The following is a 14,961-nucleotide window of genomic DNA, read 5'->3' as shown; positions in this document are numbered from 1 at the left end:
GAAGTATCCAGATAACCCAGACAGTATAACACTGTGCCAAGATGTGCTGGCCGTGCACCAAGGCATGTTTAGCCACAGGGTGATCCTCATTACCAACAAACACTGTCTGCCTGTGTCCATTCATGCGAATGGACAGTTTGTTGCTGGTCTTTCCCACATAGAATGCATCACAGTGTAGGCATGTCAGTTGGTAAATCACGTGGGTGCTTTCACATGTGGCTCTGCCTTTGATCGTGTACACCTTCCGGGTTACAGGACTGGAGTAGGTGGTGGTGGGAGGGTGCATGGGACAGGTTTTACACCGGGGGCGGTTACAAGGATAGGAGCCAGAGGGTAGGGAAGGTGGTTTGGGGATTTCATAGGGATGAACTAAGAGGTTACGAAGGTTAGGTGGATGGCGGAAAGACACTCTTGGTGGAGTGGGGAGGATTTCATGAAGGATAGATCTCATTTCAGGGCAGGATTTGAGGAAGTCGTATCCCTGCTGGAGAGCCACATTCAGAGTCTGGTCCAGTCCCGGAAAGTATCCTGTCACAAGTGGGGCACTTTTGTGGTTCTTCTGTGGGGGATTCTGGGTTCCAGGGGATGAGGAAGTGGCCTTCCCTACAGCCTAGGTCTTCGTGGCAAACGAATGTGCTCCAGTCCGGAATCCCTGAACCATTACTCCAACAACCTGACAACAGCTTTCGCATCCCGCAACTACCCTCCCGACCTGGTACAGAAGAAAATAACCAGAGCCACTTCCTCATCCTTTCAAACCCAGAACCTCCCACAGAAGAACCACAAAAGTGCCCCACTTGTGACAGGATACTTTCCGGGACTGGAAATGACCAGCAACAAACTGTCATTTCATGAATGGACACAGGCAGACAGTGTTTGTTGGTAATGAGGATCACCCTGTGGCTAAACATGCCTTGGTGCACGGCCAGCACATCTTGGCACAGTGTTACACCATCCGGGTTATCTGGATACTTCCCACTAACACCAACCTATCCGAACTCCGGAGATGGGAACTTGCTCTTCAATATATCCTCTCTTCCCGTTATCCACCAGGCCTCAATCTCCGCTAATTTCAAGTTGCCGCCACTCATATCTCACCTGTCATTCAACAACATCTTTGCCTCTGCACCTCTGCCTCGACTGACATCTCTGCCGAAACTCTTTGTCTTTAAATATGTCTGCCCTTGTCTGTGTGTGTGTGTGTGTGTGTGTGTGTGTGTGTGTGTGTGTGGGTGGGTGGGTGGGTGGGTGGGTGGGTGGGCGCGCGCGCGCGTGCTAGTGTATACCCGTCCTTTTTTCCCCCTAAGGTAAGTCTTTCCGCTCCCGGGATTGGAATGACTCCTTACCCTCTCCCTTAAAACCCACATCCTTTCGTCTTTCCCTCTCCTTCCCTCTTTCCTGATGAGGCAACAGTTTGTTGCGAAAGCTTGAATTTTGTGTGTATGTTTGTGTTTGCTTGTGTGTCTGTCGACCTGCCAGCACTTTCATTTGGTAAGTCACATCATCTTTGTTTTTAGATATATGATAGTATTCATTGATATATTAACCCAAGTGGCCATCATTTCTTCTTATGTAACTCTTGTTGTCATTGATCTTGTTCAAACTTTTGTCTGTTTTCTATTTTATGCGTTAGTCTAATCATCTGTACTACCTATATTAACCAACATGTTGCCCCTCAATCTTTTCTAGTACTGATCTTCATGCATGTAGATTGGTCCATCATTACATATGAATTTGCCTATAATAATTATTTATTTATAGTTTATTACACTGCAGTGCATTCTCCCCATCATCTTTAACAAATTTGTTTGCAAATTTGACTGCTATTTTCTTTCCCTCCCTCCACTTCTCGTGCTTATGCGTAATTATTTCACATTTTTGGGCGTTTGGCCAAGCCACTCTGAGTGACTTTTACTGCCGTCTCCTACATTACTTTATTTGCCAGGCACAATAGATTACATTTTCTCCAAAGACTTGGTCATTCTGTTTGTCCAGATTTTAAAATGTTGTGCGTTTTCATAACTTTTCCAGTCAGTTTTATTTTATTTTTTTCTTTTCCAATTATTTTCTCAATTTTATATCGGCACATTTCTAACGAGAAATTTTCTCTCACTCATTACCTCTTGTAAAACATTGTGTGTTGTCATGATCTTTGTATGAATTTTTCCAATCTTTTTGCTTCCTTTTCTTCTGTTTACCTTTTTCCACCCTTTGCTTCCCTTTTTCCGTCATTCCCATCATCTCTAGCAATCCAGACCCTCCTCTCTTGCCATGATGAATCCATCACATAATACATCCAATCCTTTTGAAAACATGCTTTTGCCACTACCAAACTAGTGTCTCACATTCAGTTTCTTGAAACCTGTTTGTCCGTTGGAGTTACTCCCAAACACCTAACATTGAAAGTCCCAGGTTCTGGATGTAATCCTATTCTACACCAGCCTGTTTTAAAATTTCAAATAAGCAATCTCTTGCTTATTCTCTGGCTAATCTGTGACCTATATGCATCATCTGCCAATTTCCATGCCCCAGACTTCTCTCTTTCTGCAAAATCCTGCAGTTATCTGCCCCTCATATTCCCTTGGATGCCATGCCAGTCTCAGTGACAATGTGCCAAACTTCACCTCAAAAAGCTGCCCCACCTTCTCCTAAACTATCTCAGAAGTTGTATTTTGCCTTCCTGTCTTGTCTGCAGCTGTCTGTTGTACAGCCACACCATCAACCACCACTCCTCTCCTACAGACTGAGCTTGACCATCCCCTAGCTTTCACCACTGCCTCTCAGACCAATAACAACTCATAATCACAAGAACCAGTCACAACAGTACAGTGTTCTTAGCTGTTCTTTCCAGAATTATCTGTATTATCCAATGGTCTCACTTTGTCCTAAACCTGCATTTGATCATGCTACTATGGTGAAGGACTTACTTTCCTTCACATCTAATGTTATGTGGAGATAGCACTTCGCAACCCAGTCCCAAAACCATTCTAACAGCAAACCTCACATTGAATCCTGCCTTGAACAGTTCAGAACATGATCCTAACTTGATCCACCACCACTACTTGAAAATCATCCCTTACAAACCTTCCAAGAATTGCTCACCCCTAGCATTATTTCAAAATCCGTCAGATTCTTACAACATGACCCTAGCCTGTCACCTCAGAACTCCTGGCTCTGTATTCCCTAAAAGCTGATGACTCCATCCTCCCATTCGACAAGGAACCTACCACTGTAGTAGCTGACCGATGGAAGTATGCAGGCGACGGTCTACGCCAGCTGCCTGACACCTGTTCATACAGTGTCTGCCATCAAGATCCCATCCCAGTGATTCAAACTGACCTGCAGTCCCTCCTTAAAACATCAGTCTCCTCACAAGGACTAACACCTCAGCCCATAGAACTTCTTACCCCACCCAAATTATGCATCCCCACCTCTTACCATCTTCCTAAGATGTACAAACCTATCACTCTCACTGTTCAATATTTTCTGACTTCAAAGCCCCTGTCGAATGTATATATGCCTTAATTGATCAACACTTCATGTCACCTCTGTCAATACCAATTTCCCCCAAGCACATGATCTGCTGCCGAACATTTCCACAGTCAGCGCCCACCGGATTCCAACCTCTGATATCCTTCGTGTTCACATTAATCAACTTTATACTTGCCAACATCTACTTCCGCTTTCGTGGGCAGACATACAAACAGATCAGGGTTACAGCCCTGGGAACCAGGATGGCTCCTTCCTGTGCTAACCTTTTCATGACTCACTTGGAGGGGGGGCTTTCCTGGGATCCATAAGCCCTTAGCTCCTGGTTTGGTTTAGATACATTGATGACATTTCTGCCATATGGATTCAAGGTGAAGCTGACCTATTAAAATTCCTTTAATCTCTAAATAAATCCTCCCAATTAAATTTCACATGGTTCTATTTCAAATCCCATGCTACTTTCCTTGGTGTTCCTCACCAAAGACCAACTACACACTTCTGTCCACATTAAACTTACCCACAAACAAGTAGTACTTACACTTTGACAGTTGCCATTGTGTTGTTGTTGTTGTTGTTGTTGTTGTTGTCTTCAGTCCTGAGACTGGTTTGATGCAGCTCTCCATGCTACTCTATCCTGTGCAAGCTTCTTCATCTCCCAGTACCTACTGCAGCCTACATCCTTCTGAATCTGCTTAGTGTATTCATCTCTTGGTCTCCCTCTACGATTTTTACCCTCCACGCTGCCCTCCAATACTGAATTGGTGATCCCTCGATGTCTCAGAACATGTCCTACCAACCGATCCCTTCTTCTAGTCAAGTTGTGCCACAAGCTCCTCTTCTCCCCAATTCTATTAATACCTCCTTATTAGTTATGTGATCTACCCATCTAATCTTCAGCATTCTTCTGTAGCACCACATTTCGAAAGCTTCTATTCTCTTCTTGTCTAAACTATTTATCGTCCACGTTTCACTTCCATACATGGCTACACTCGATACAAATACTTTCAGAAACGGCTTCGACACTTAAATCTATACTTGATGTTAACAAATTTCTCTTCTTCGGAAACGCTTTCCTTGCCATTGCAAGTCTACATTTTATATCCTCTCTACTTCGACCATCATCAGTTATTTTGCTCCCCAAATAGCAAAACTCCTTTACTACTTTAAGTGTCTCATTTCCTAATCTAATTCCCTCAGCATCACCCGACTTAATTAGACTACATTCCATTATCCTCATTTTGCTTTTGTTGATGTTCATCATATACTCTCCTTTCAAAACACTGTCCATTCCATTCAACTGCTCTTCCAAGTTCTTTGCTGTCTCTGACAGAATTACAATGTCATCGGCGAACCTCAAAGTTTTTATTTCTTCTCCATGGATTTTAATACCTACTCCGAACTTTTCTTTTGTTTCCTTTATTGCTTGCTCAATATACAGATTGAATAACATTGGGGATAGGCTACAACCCTGTCTCACTCCGTCGACTCTTATAACTGCCATCTGCTTTCTGTACAAATTGTAAATAGCCTTTCGCTCCCTGTATTTTACCCCTGCCACCTTCAGAATTTGAAAGAGAGTATTCCAATCAACATTGTCAAAAGCTTTCTCTAAGTCTACAAAAGCTACAAACGTAGGTTTGCCTTTCCTCAATCTTTCTTCTAAGATAAGTCATAGGGTCAGTATTGCCTCATGTGTTCCAACATTTCTAAGGAATCCAAACTGATCTTCCCCAAGGCCAGCTTCTACCAGTTTTTCCATTCGTCTGTAAAGAATTCGCGTTAGTATTTTGCAGCTGTGACTTATTAAACTGATAGTTCGGTAATTTTCACATCTGTGAACACCTGCTTTCTTTGGGATTGGAATTATTATATTCTTCTTGAAGTCTGAGGGTATTTCGCCTGTCTCATACATCTTGCTCACTAGATGGTAGAGTTTTGTCAGGACTGGCTCTCCCAAGGCTGTCAGTAGTTCCTCCTGCCACTGAACTTCACTAATTCCCACTATATCTAACTTTAACCTATCCATTTCCCTTTTTAAATTTTCTAACCTACCTGCCCGATTAAGGGATCTGACATTCCACACTCTGATCCACAGAACACCAGTTTTCTTTCTACTCATAACAACGTCCTGCTGAGTAGCCCTGCCCGGAGATCCGAATGGGGGACTATTTTACCTCCGGAAAATTTTACCCAAGAGGATGCCATCATCATTTAATTATATAGTAAAGCTGCATGCCCTCAAGAAAAATTATGGCTGTAGTTTCCCCTTGCTTTCAGCCGTTCGCAGTACCAGAACAGCAAGGCTATTTTGGTTAGTGTTACAAGGCCAGATCAGTCAATCATCCAGACCGTTGCCCCTGCAACTACTGAAAAGGCTGCTGCCCCTCTTCAGGAACCACACATTTGTCTGGCCTCTCAACAGATACCCCTCCATTGTGGTTGCACCTATGGTACAGCTATCTGTATCGTTGAGGCACGCAAGCCTCCCCACCAACGCCAAGGTCCGTGGTTCTACCCATGTCAAATGTACCCTCCCATACATCCTTGGCATTCAAGGCAAACATATTTGTTCAGATGCAGATTCTTCACAGCAGTGCACCACCATTCTCAGGTCAGCCTTCACTTGAAATAATTACCCCCCAGCCCAATCCAAAAGCAGATTTCCTAGGCCCAAACAACTACTTAAGTGTACACCTCTCGTCACTCATTATTATTCGGTATTGAATGTGTTAATTAGCTATTCTGACAAGGCTATGACTTCCTAAAATCATGCCCTGAAATGAGGTCCATTGTATCAGAGATTTTGCCCACCACACACAGGATAGCTGTTCATCACTTTTCCAGTCTCTGCAATGTCCTTTTCAGACCCTATACTCCTGAACCTGTCTCCCTATCCTATGCCTCCTTCATCAATGACTGTCCCACTGCAAGACCTTCCTTCTGCATCTTCCAACCACCACCTATACCAGCCTTGTAATTGGCAAAATGTATACTGTCAAAGGGAAGCAACATGTCATATACCAGCTGTTACGTAAACTCTGTTCAGCCTTTTACGTCGGCATGACTACACCAAGTTAACACAGGGTGTATACACACTGGGACATCTGGGAGAAATCTGGTACTTGTTCATTGTTTTGGTTTTCAGTTAAATTTTTGTAATTTTTACAATTAAGAACTTATACTCTGACAAATAATTTTACTTTAACCTACTACTGTAGAATAATAATGCAGCAATAAAACATAAACAAGAGAGTAAAACCTTAGTTGCAAAAGAAATGTGGCATTTACGACGACAAAACACAGTGCACATGCAAGCATCTGCTGACAGCAAAATGTCAGACTGTACAATACTTCGTAACAACAAATTGCTTTTGATGTGTTTCTCTTGTTGGCCTATTTTTGATGCGTGTGATGCGACAACTGTTAACATTTAGTACAGGTCGTGGAAAAATAATGCTAATGGTGGCTTGGGAAGCCTTCAAAGTAAAATTCCTGTTTCACAAAATGAATTACATTACATGTGAGGATGTGCGATGAGTTTCTTAAATCACGGAGCACAAGACTCCCATTCAAAACTTCGAAAAATTTTGGGCCTAGAAGACCAGCCATTTATGCCATTATTTAAAATTTTGCTGGTATATTCGTGTGTGATATAACTTAGGGGTAACACATATGGAAAAAGACCAAGTTCCTCAAGGTTAGTTTTTCACACTTATTTTACAGTGTGTTTAAAATTAGTTGCGACTTTTGACATTTGGCTCACGGGAGGAGACATGATGCCATTGCCCAGGTAACACCAATAGCAATTCCCTATCATGCCGTGAGCAGTTCAGTTGGTAAGTGACCGTTTCCATGCTGGGATAAACAGTATCACGTGATGTCTTGCATTAGAGGCATCTACGTACATTTACAATTTGTACAGAAACCAGATGGCAGTTACAAGAGTCGAGGGACATGAAAGGGAAGCAGTGGTTGGGAAGGGAGTGAGACAGGGTTGTAGCCTCTCCCCGATGTTATTCAATCTGTATATTGAGCAAGCAGTAAAAGAAACAAAAGAAAAATTTGAAGTAGGTATTAAAATCCATGGAGAAGAAATAAAAACTTTGAGGTTCGCCGATGACATTGTAATTCTGTCAGAGACAGCAAAGGACTTGGAAGAGCAGTTGAACGGAATGGATGGTGTCTTGAAGGGAGGATATAAGATGAACATCAACAAAAGCAAAACGAGGATAAGGGAATGTAGTCGAATTATGTCGGGTGATGTTGAGGGTATTAGATTAGGAAATGAGACACTTAAAGTAGTAAAGGAGTTTTGCTATTTGGGGAGCAAAATAACTGATGATGGTCGAAGTAGAGAGGATATGAAATGTAGACTGGCAATGGCAAGGAAATCGTTTCTGAAGAAGAGAAATTTGTTAACATCGAGTATAGATTTAAGTGTCAGGAAGTCATTTCTGAAAGTATTTGTATCGAGTGTAGCCATGTATGGAAGTGAAACATGGACGGTAAATAGTTTGGACAAGAAGAGAATAGAAGCTTTCGAAATGTGGTGCTACAGAAGAATGCTGAAGATTAGATGGGTAGATCACATGACTAATGAGGAGGTACTGAATAGGATTGGGTAGAAGAGGAGTTTGTGGCACAACTTGACGAGAAGAAGGGATCGGTTGGTAGGACATGTTCTGAGGCATCAAGGGATCACCAATTTAGTATTGGAGGGCAGCGTGGAGGGTAAAAATCGTAGAGGGAGACCAAGAGATGAATACACTAAGCAGATTCAGAAGGATGTAGGTTGCAGTAGGTACTGGGAGATGAAGCAGCTTGCACAGGATAGAGTAGCATGGAGAGCTGCATCAAACCAGTCTCAGGACTGAAGACCACAACAACAATAACGTACATTAGCTCTTGTTGGAAAGTGATATTTTCTGATATAAATGTGTTCTTCAGTTGCCAGGTACTGTGAATGAATGTTTTGTGTTGGCGCTGCATTAATAACAATAGTGCAGCACATCTGAACATGAGATTCACAAGAACATGTTCACCAGCTGTGAAAGTGATATTCTGTTGCAAAATATCCCTTTGAATATAACAATAGTAATGGACAATGCACAGTGCTGCTCGGTTGTGATGGGTAAAGTTCCAACAAAGCAGCAGAGGAAAGTGACTATTTTCTTTGGATACAAAGAAATGTTTGATTGGATGAAGTTCAACCTATCTTGTGTAAGGTGAAGTTAATGGAACTTGTAGTACTGTATAAACTAAAAATTCCATTCTTCCAGGTCGTCGAAATGGTAATGCTAAAGATCGTAGTTTAATCAGGCTTTGTCCTTTTAATACTCATTTAAATCTGACTGAGAATATGTGGGCCAAGGTGAAAAGTAAAACGGCAAAAACCAAGAAATAACATTTCCTCAACATTGGAGACAGAGAGCGATATCCTTCGATGTTTAAAGAATAATTTAATGTATTATCTACATTTCACATGCAGCGACACATGATCTAACACACACCAAACACAAATTCACAGTGGCCCCAATTTTTCACAGCAAACTTTTGAGAGTTCCTTGCAATAGTTTAGCTAATACTGAAATATCACCTTAATTATGGCCATTAGTGAAATGAAAGGTAATTATTCATGAAGCTCATGAATGAAGCTATAAGATGCACAAGACTCGCAGAGTTTATTACCATACAGTTTCTTTAAAATAGTTTGAGGAGGACGGCAGATCAGCCAGCTTGCGCAGCTGACAGGTTATGCGCCGAGCAGGCCTGGCGAACTATGCTTCCCTCCACTTGGTCCACGGAACTGTCAAAATTTACATTTAATTTTAAGCACTTCATAGTTCTCACATAGGTTACAAATTATGCATGAACGATGGCAGAAAGTTTAATTGTCCTTAAAAAAGTGCAAAGAGAGTTCTAGAGCAGTTATGCACACGTAGTGCTTGATGGAACAGGTATTCAGCCATGTAACTCACGAAATGTTCAGTGCACAGCAGTGAAATTTATAATTTTGTTTGTCAGAAATATTGAGTTGCTGCAATTTAAGCTATTCTCTTCGGATCTTGCCTAACCACAATCTCAAAATTGACTGCCTATATGCCTCTGCATGAGCCCTAATTTCTCGTATCTTATCTTTGTGGTCCCTAAACAAAACGTATGTTGGTGGCAGTAGGATCATTCTGCAGTCAGCTTCAATTACTGACACTCTAAACTTTCTCAGTAGTGTTCTTCAAAATGAATGTCATTTTTCCTCCACGGATTCCCACGTGAGCTCCCAAAGTATATCTGTAACACTTGCTTGCTGATTGAATTGACCAGTAACTAATCTAGCAGCTCGCCTCAGAATTGCTTCGATGTCTTCTTTCAATCTGACCCGGTGCGGATCCCAAACATTAGAGCAGTGCTCAAGAATGCGATGCACTAATGTCCTAAATGTGGTCTCCTTTACAGATGAACCACTCTTTCTTAAAGTTCCCCCAATGAACAGAAGTTGATCATTTGCCTTCCCTACCATAATCCTCACATGCTCGTTCCATTTCATATTGCTTCACAACTATATGCCCAGATATTTAAATGACATGGCTGTGACAAGCAGGACAGTACTAATGTTGTATCCAAACGTTATGGGTTTATTTTTCCTACTCAACCGTATGGGTTTATTTTTCCTACTCAACCGTATTAAGAGCCAGCTGACATTCACCACACCAACCAGAAATTTTGTCTAGGTCATCTTGTGTCAACTTAGTCACTTAACTTTGACACCTTCCTGTACACCATAGCATAATCAGCGAGCAACCAGATGTGAATGATTAGCTTTTCTTGTAGTTGTACTGTAAATATATTACTTTAAACCATTAACTATTCATATTTGTATGTTCATCCTACGTAACAGTGATGGTGATATCGGCTGACTGCATCACATGTTCTATGCTCTGAATATCTGCTGTCATTGGCTGGTGAGATAAAGTTACATGAGCTGTGATGGACTGACAAAAGCATGTCACTATCTCAATTAGCATTGCCGCACATAAAAATCTTCCCAAAATGCGTTGCTTTTTGCTGGGTTTTGCTTCCTAAAGGAGAGTTCTGAGAAACCTTCTGCTTCGTGTCCTTAGTTCTCATCAACCACCTGGCCTTAATTTATGTAAATTTTTTTTCTAGTAACTATTCCTTTCTTCACTCCCTGTTAGATTTCTACATCTTTCATTTTCTGACCTGTATATTTTTCACCTCCCCCACCCCTCCCCCAACCTCTATCACGTAAGATGCATTAGCTTTTCGCTCTTGTTAACTCGTGCATCATATTTTAGCAGTAATATCTCTCTTGCATATTACCTTATCTTCCACCTGTAAGCTCTCAGGTTTACAAAACTCGTCCAGTGCAGTCCCCAACAGTCGGTGTTTCCCTTTTGTATTGAAGTTTCATGCTGAGTGTAAGTGCACAGCTTTGATGCTACTGATTTAAAAAATGGAGATCCCAGGCAGAGATATGCTGGCTTATGATAATCTAGACTGAGGCCCCCCTATCAGAAAGGAATAAAATGATAATACTTTGAATTTTTGCTGACAGTGTGGTGTTACGTTGACTCTGTGATATTGTTTGTTTGCATCAGTGCAATCACTGCTGATGACATCGGTGGCTCTGACAAAAATCTGTGACCTCAGTGGAAACACTGTTGACATACACAACTACAATGCACGCAACAACTTCTAGCACGTATATAGAAATAGTCAAGATAACGGTGCAGTACATATAAAATTTGTCTTGGCCAGGTGGAAGAACTTTTATGGTGCTAAGTTTGATTCCTGTCTAGTCAGGTAGGTGCCCATGTACTGTTGCGTGGACTGTGCGACATTTTTACGGTTTGACCATCAGATGGACAGGTCATGCCGCATTTGCCAATTGAGAAGACTGTTCTGACATCTCAGTCTTGTATCTGAGCTGCTTGAGAAATCTCGAAAACCTTAGCAGTGTGCAAAACTTAAACTAAATGAGGATCTGATTGCCGTAATGCTTGAGTGCACAGTGCACCATCCAGTCAGAACCTAATCATTGTCACATATTAATGATTCTATGTATGATAATCCACTAGAACAAGTATACTTACATTTCTCAGTCAGGATACATTTTTGTTGCTAAATGTTCAATTCAAAGTGATTAAATAGTGATGAACGTCACCACTGATGGGTTGGATAAAAGGGCCCCTATGTTTTGCACAAGTTAATAGAGCGCTGTGTTTGTATATAATATTAAGGCTCACTGTTGCTCAGGGCATTTAATGTCCCTTTCGTGGAAGTGAATTGCTAATAAATGCTTTTCAAACAATGGAACATCCAGGATGGATTGTAACAATACCAGAGAAGGAAAGTTGCTACTCACCATGTAGCGGAGATGCTGAGTCGCAATAGGCACAATAAAAAGATTCACACAATTAAAGCTTTCGGCCATTAAGGCCTTTCTCGGCAGGAGTCACACACACACACACACACACACACACACACACACGACTGCAGTCACAGGCTACTGAAACCACACTCTCACTCCATCCTGGATTTTCCATTGTTTGATTTGTCCTTTTAATTACTTACACTGACTTTACCATTGTTGAATGTTCTATTTAAATAAGTCATGCCTATTGTCCAACATTTGTGTCCAAGCTGAGCTTAAGTGACAGATACTGGACATGATTCAAATCATAACCAACAATAAATTTCCGAGTTTTAAATAGTCGTCGATGGAACACTGTGGCACTCATTCACAGCATCTCATGGCTCATTAACATCATTTAGAGTATCTGCTTCATTAAAGGCAGATGGTCAAATGCAAGAGGGGGCCAATGGACCCTAATCTGGTCAAGCTAATTAACTAATAAGTAAATAAATAACGAATGGTTGTTGCAAGTTTTAAAGAGAAAATTACCCATCAACTGGCTGGAATAAGTGAAAGAAATTAAATAGCTTTGTTCAAGCAATCATCTACATCTATACACCGCAAACCACCATGAACTGCATGGCAGAGCTGTGTCCCATTGTACCAGTTATAAGGGTTTATTCCTGTTCCATTCACATATGGAGTGCAGGAAGAATGGTTGTTGGAGTAACTCTCTGTGTGTGGTAATTATTTTAATCTTATCCTCACAATCCCATTGTGAGCGATACATAGGGGGTTGTAGTATATCCCTAGAGTAATCATTTTAAGCTGGTTCTTGAAACTTTATTAATAGAATATCTCAGGCTAGTTTATGTCTGTCTTAGTCTGCCAGTTCAGTTCCTTCAGTATCTCTGTGACACTTTCCTTCAGATTAAACTATTCATGCTGCCATTCTCTGCACACATTCCTCTGTAAGTCCTATCTGGTATGAGTCCCACACACTTGAGCATTATTCTAAAACTATTCGTATGAGGCATTTGTTAGCAATATCTTTTGTAGGCTGATTGCAGTTCCACTGTATTCTACCAATAAGCCAAAGTCTACCACCTGTTTTACCCAGGACTGAACCTATGTGATCATTCCATTTTATATCCCTACAAAGTGTTACACCCAGGTATTTGTATCAGTTGGCTGATTCCAACATGACTCACTGATATTATAGTCATAGGATAGTACGTACTTTTTTCGTTTTGTGATGGGCAAAGTTTTAGATTCCTGAACTAAGAGCAAGTTGCCAATACCTGCATCACATTGAAATATTATCAAGATCTGACCGAATATTTATGCAGCTTCTCTCAGATAGTACTTCATTATAGATAACTGCATCATCTGCAAAAATCCTGTATTTACTATCAATATTGCTTGTAACATCATTAATATAGAACAGGAGCAACAAGGGTCTCAAAATACTGCCCTGGGGCACACCCAAAGTTACTTATACATCTGGCAATGACTTTCCATCCAAGGTAACATGCTGCATCCTCCCTACCAAAAGTCCTCAATCCAGTTACAGATTTTGCTTGATACTTCATATGATCATACTTCTGACAGTAAGTGTAGATGTGTTAATGAGTCAAATGCTTTTCAGAGATCAAGAAACACTGCATCTACGTAGTTGCCTTGATCCAAAGCTTTCAGTATGTCTTGATGTTTTCGAAATCCATGCTGGTTGGCATTGTGGAATTAAATCTGTTCAAGATACCTTATTATGTTTAAGTTCAGAATATGTTCTAAGATTCTACAACAAATCGATGTCAAGGAGATTGGTTGGTAGTTTTGTGGATCTCTGATCAGAAATTATTCAATAGCATGATCAGAAATTATTCAATAGCATGATCAGAAATTATTCAATAGCATGATCAGAAATGATTCACTAGTATGATCAGAAATGATCCACTAGCATGTGCAGACTTGCTTTTCTGCACTGCTGAAACACATTGATTTATTATTTGGCCATCTGCAGCACTAGTTATCAATGAAAACTGTTTTTAACATCACGTTGGATTCCATCGTTCCGAAGCTAAAGTACTGTATTTGGTATTAAAAGTCGTGAAACACGACATTGGTGTATAAAAGTGTTACCTTTGGTCTGTCTCTGCTTACAGTTCCAAATTAAGCTACTGTAAACATTGCAGGGCGAGAATCCTATGCTTGCAGATACGTAACATCTGTAAAATATTGTCAGAAAGCATCTAGAATAAGAACATAGTTTTATTAGGCTGTCCAAAAATGTGTGTTCTCTGCATTGGTATTTTTTTCTTTGGTTAAGTCATTTTTCAAAACAACATGCACACATTGATGTACACTGATGTACACAATAGATGCACTATGGTATGATGGAGGTCATTATAGTTGAGAATTATTTGGTTTGATAAAAACTCAGAGATACATGAAGCAAAAAAGAGCTGAAATACTAATATAAAAAGACAACAATATCTCATTGAAATTTCACATTCCGTCCATATCCTAAACCCCCCCCCCCTCCTTCCCCCTATCCCCGTCCTCTAATTCTCACACACACACACACACACACACACACACACACACACACACACACACACACACACACATGCGCGCGCACATCTCTCACAAACACGTGACCACAGTATCTCGCTGCCATGGCTGTGGTCGCACGCACATGCATGTGTGTGTGTGTTTTCTGATGAAGGCTTATTTGGCTGAAAGCTTTGTTTGAGTCTTTTTGTTGTGCCTATCTGTGACTGCATATCCACTATACAGTGAGTAGCAACTATTCTTTTCATAATATTGTTATTAGTTCATCCTAAATTTTCCGTTGTTGATTTTTCATTAATTATTCTCTTATTTTTCAGAAATGTGACAGGATCAGACAAACAGATTGAAGATGGCTTAACATCACTAAAGACAAAAGGTTTCTTGAATTATTATGGACTTCAGAGATTCGGGAGCTCTTTGGCTGTTCCAACACATGAAATTGGGAAAGCTCTGCTATTGGGTAACTGGCAGAAGGTGAGAAAAATGTTTTAATACCAATATATTAATTCATTTTTACATTGACA

General features: G+C 40.8%; 1 protein-coding gene across 1 annotated transcript in view; it reads left to right on the top strand.

The window, feature by feature from the left end:
* The window catches only part of LOC126203787 (uncharacterized), a 140,850-nt gene that overhangs the window by 30,741 nt on the left and 95,148 nt on the right, over positions 1 to 14,961 (top strand). The window contains exon 7 of the mRNA XM_049938154.1: positions 14,755 to 14,911. Within this exon, the coding sequence (XP_049794111.1) occupies positions 14,755 to 14,911 (157 nt within the window). The remainder of the gene's footprint in view (positions 1 to 14,754; positions 14,912 to 14,961) is intronic.

Source organism: Schistocerca nitens, chromosome 9, assembly GCF_023898315.1.
Source record: "Schistocerca nitens isolate TAMUIC-IGC-003100 chromosome 9, iqSchNite1.1, whole genome shotgun sequence".
Taxonomy (NCBI): domain Eukaryota; kingdom Metazoa; phylum Arthropoda; class Insecta; order Orthoptera; family Acrididae; genus Schistocerca; species Schistocerca nitens.
The sequence above is the reverse complement of the archived record's forward strand: the minus strand, read 5'-3'. Positions and strand labels throughout refer to the sequence as shown.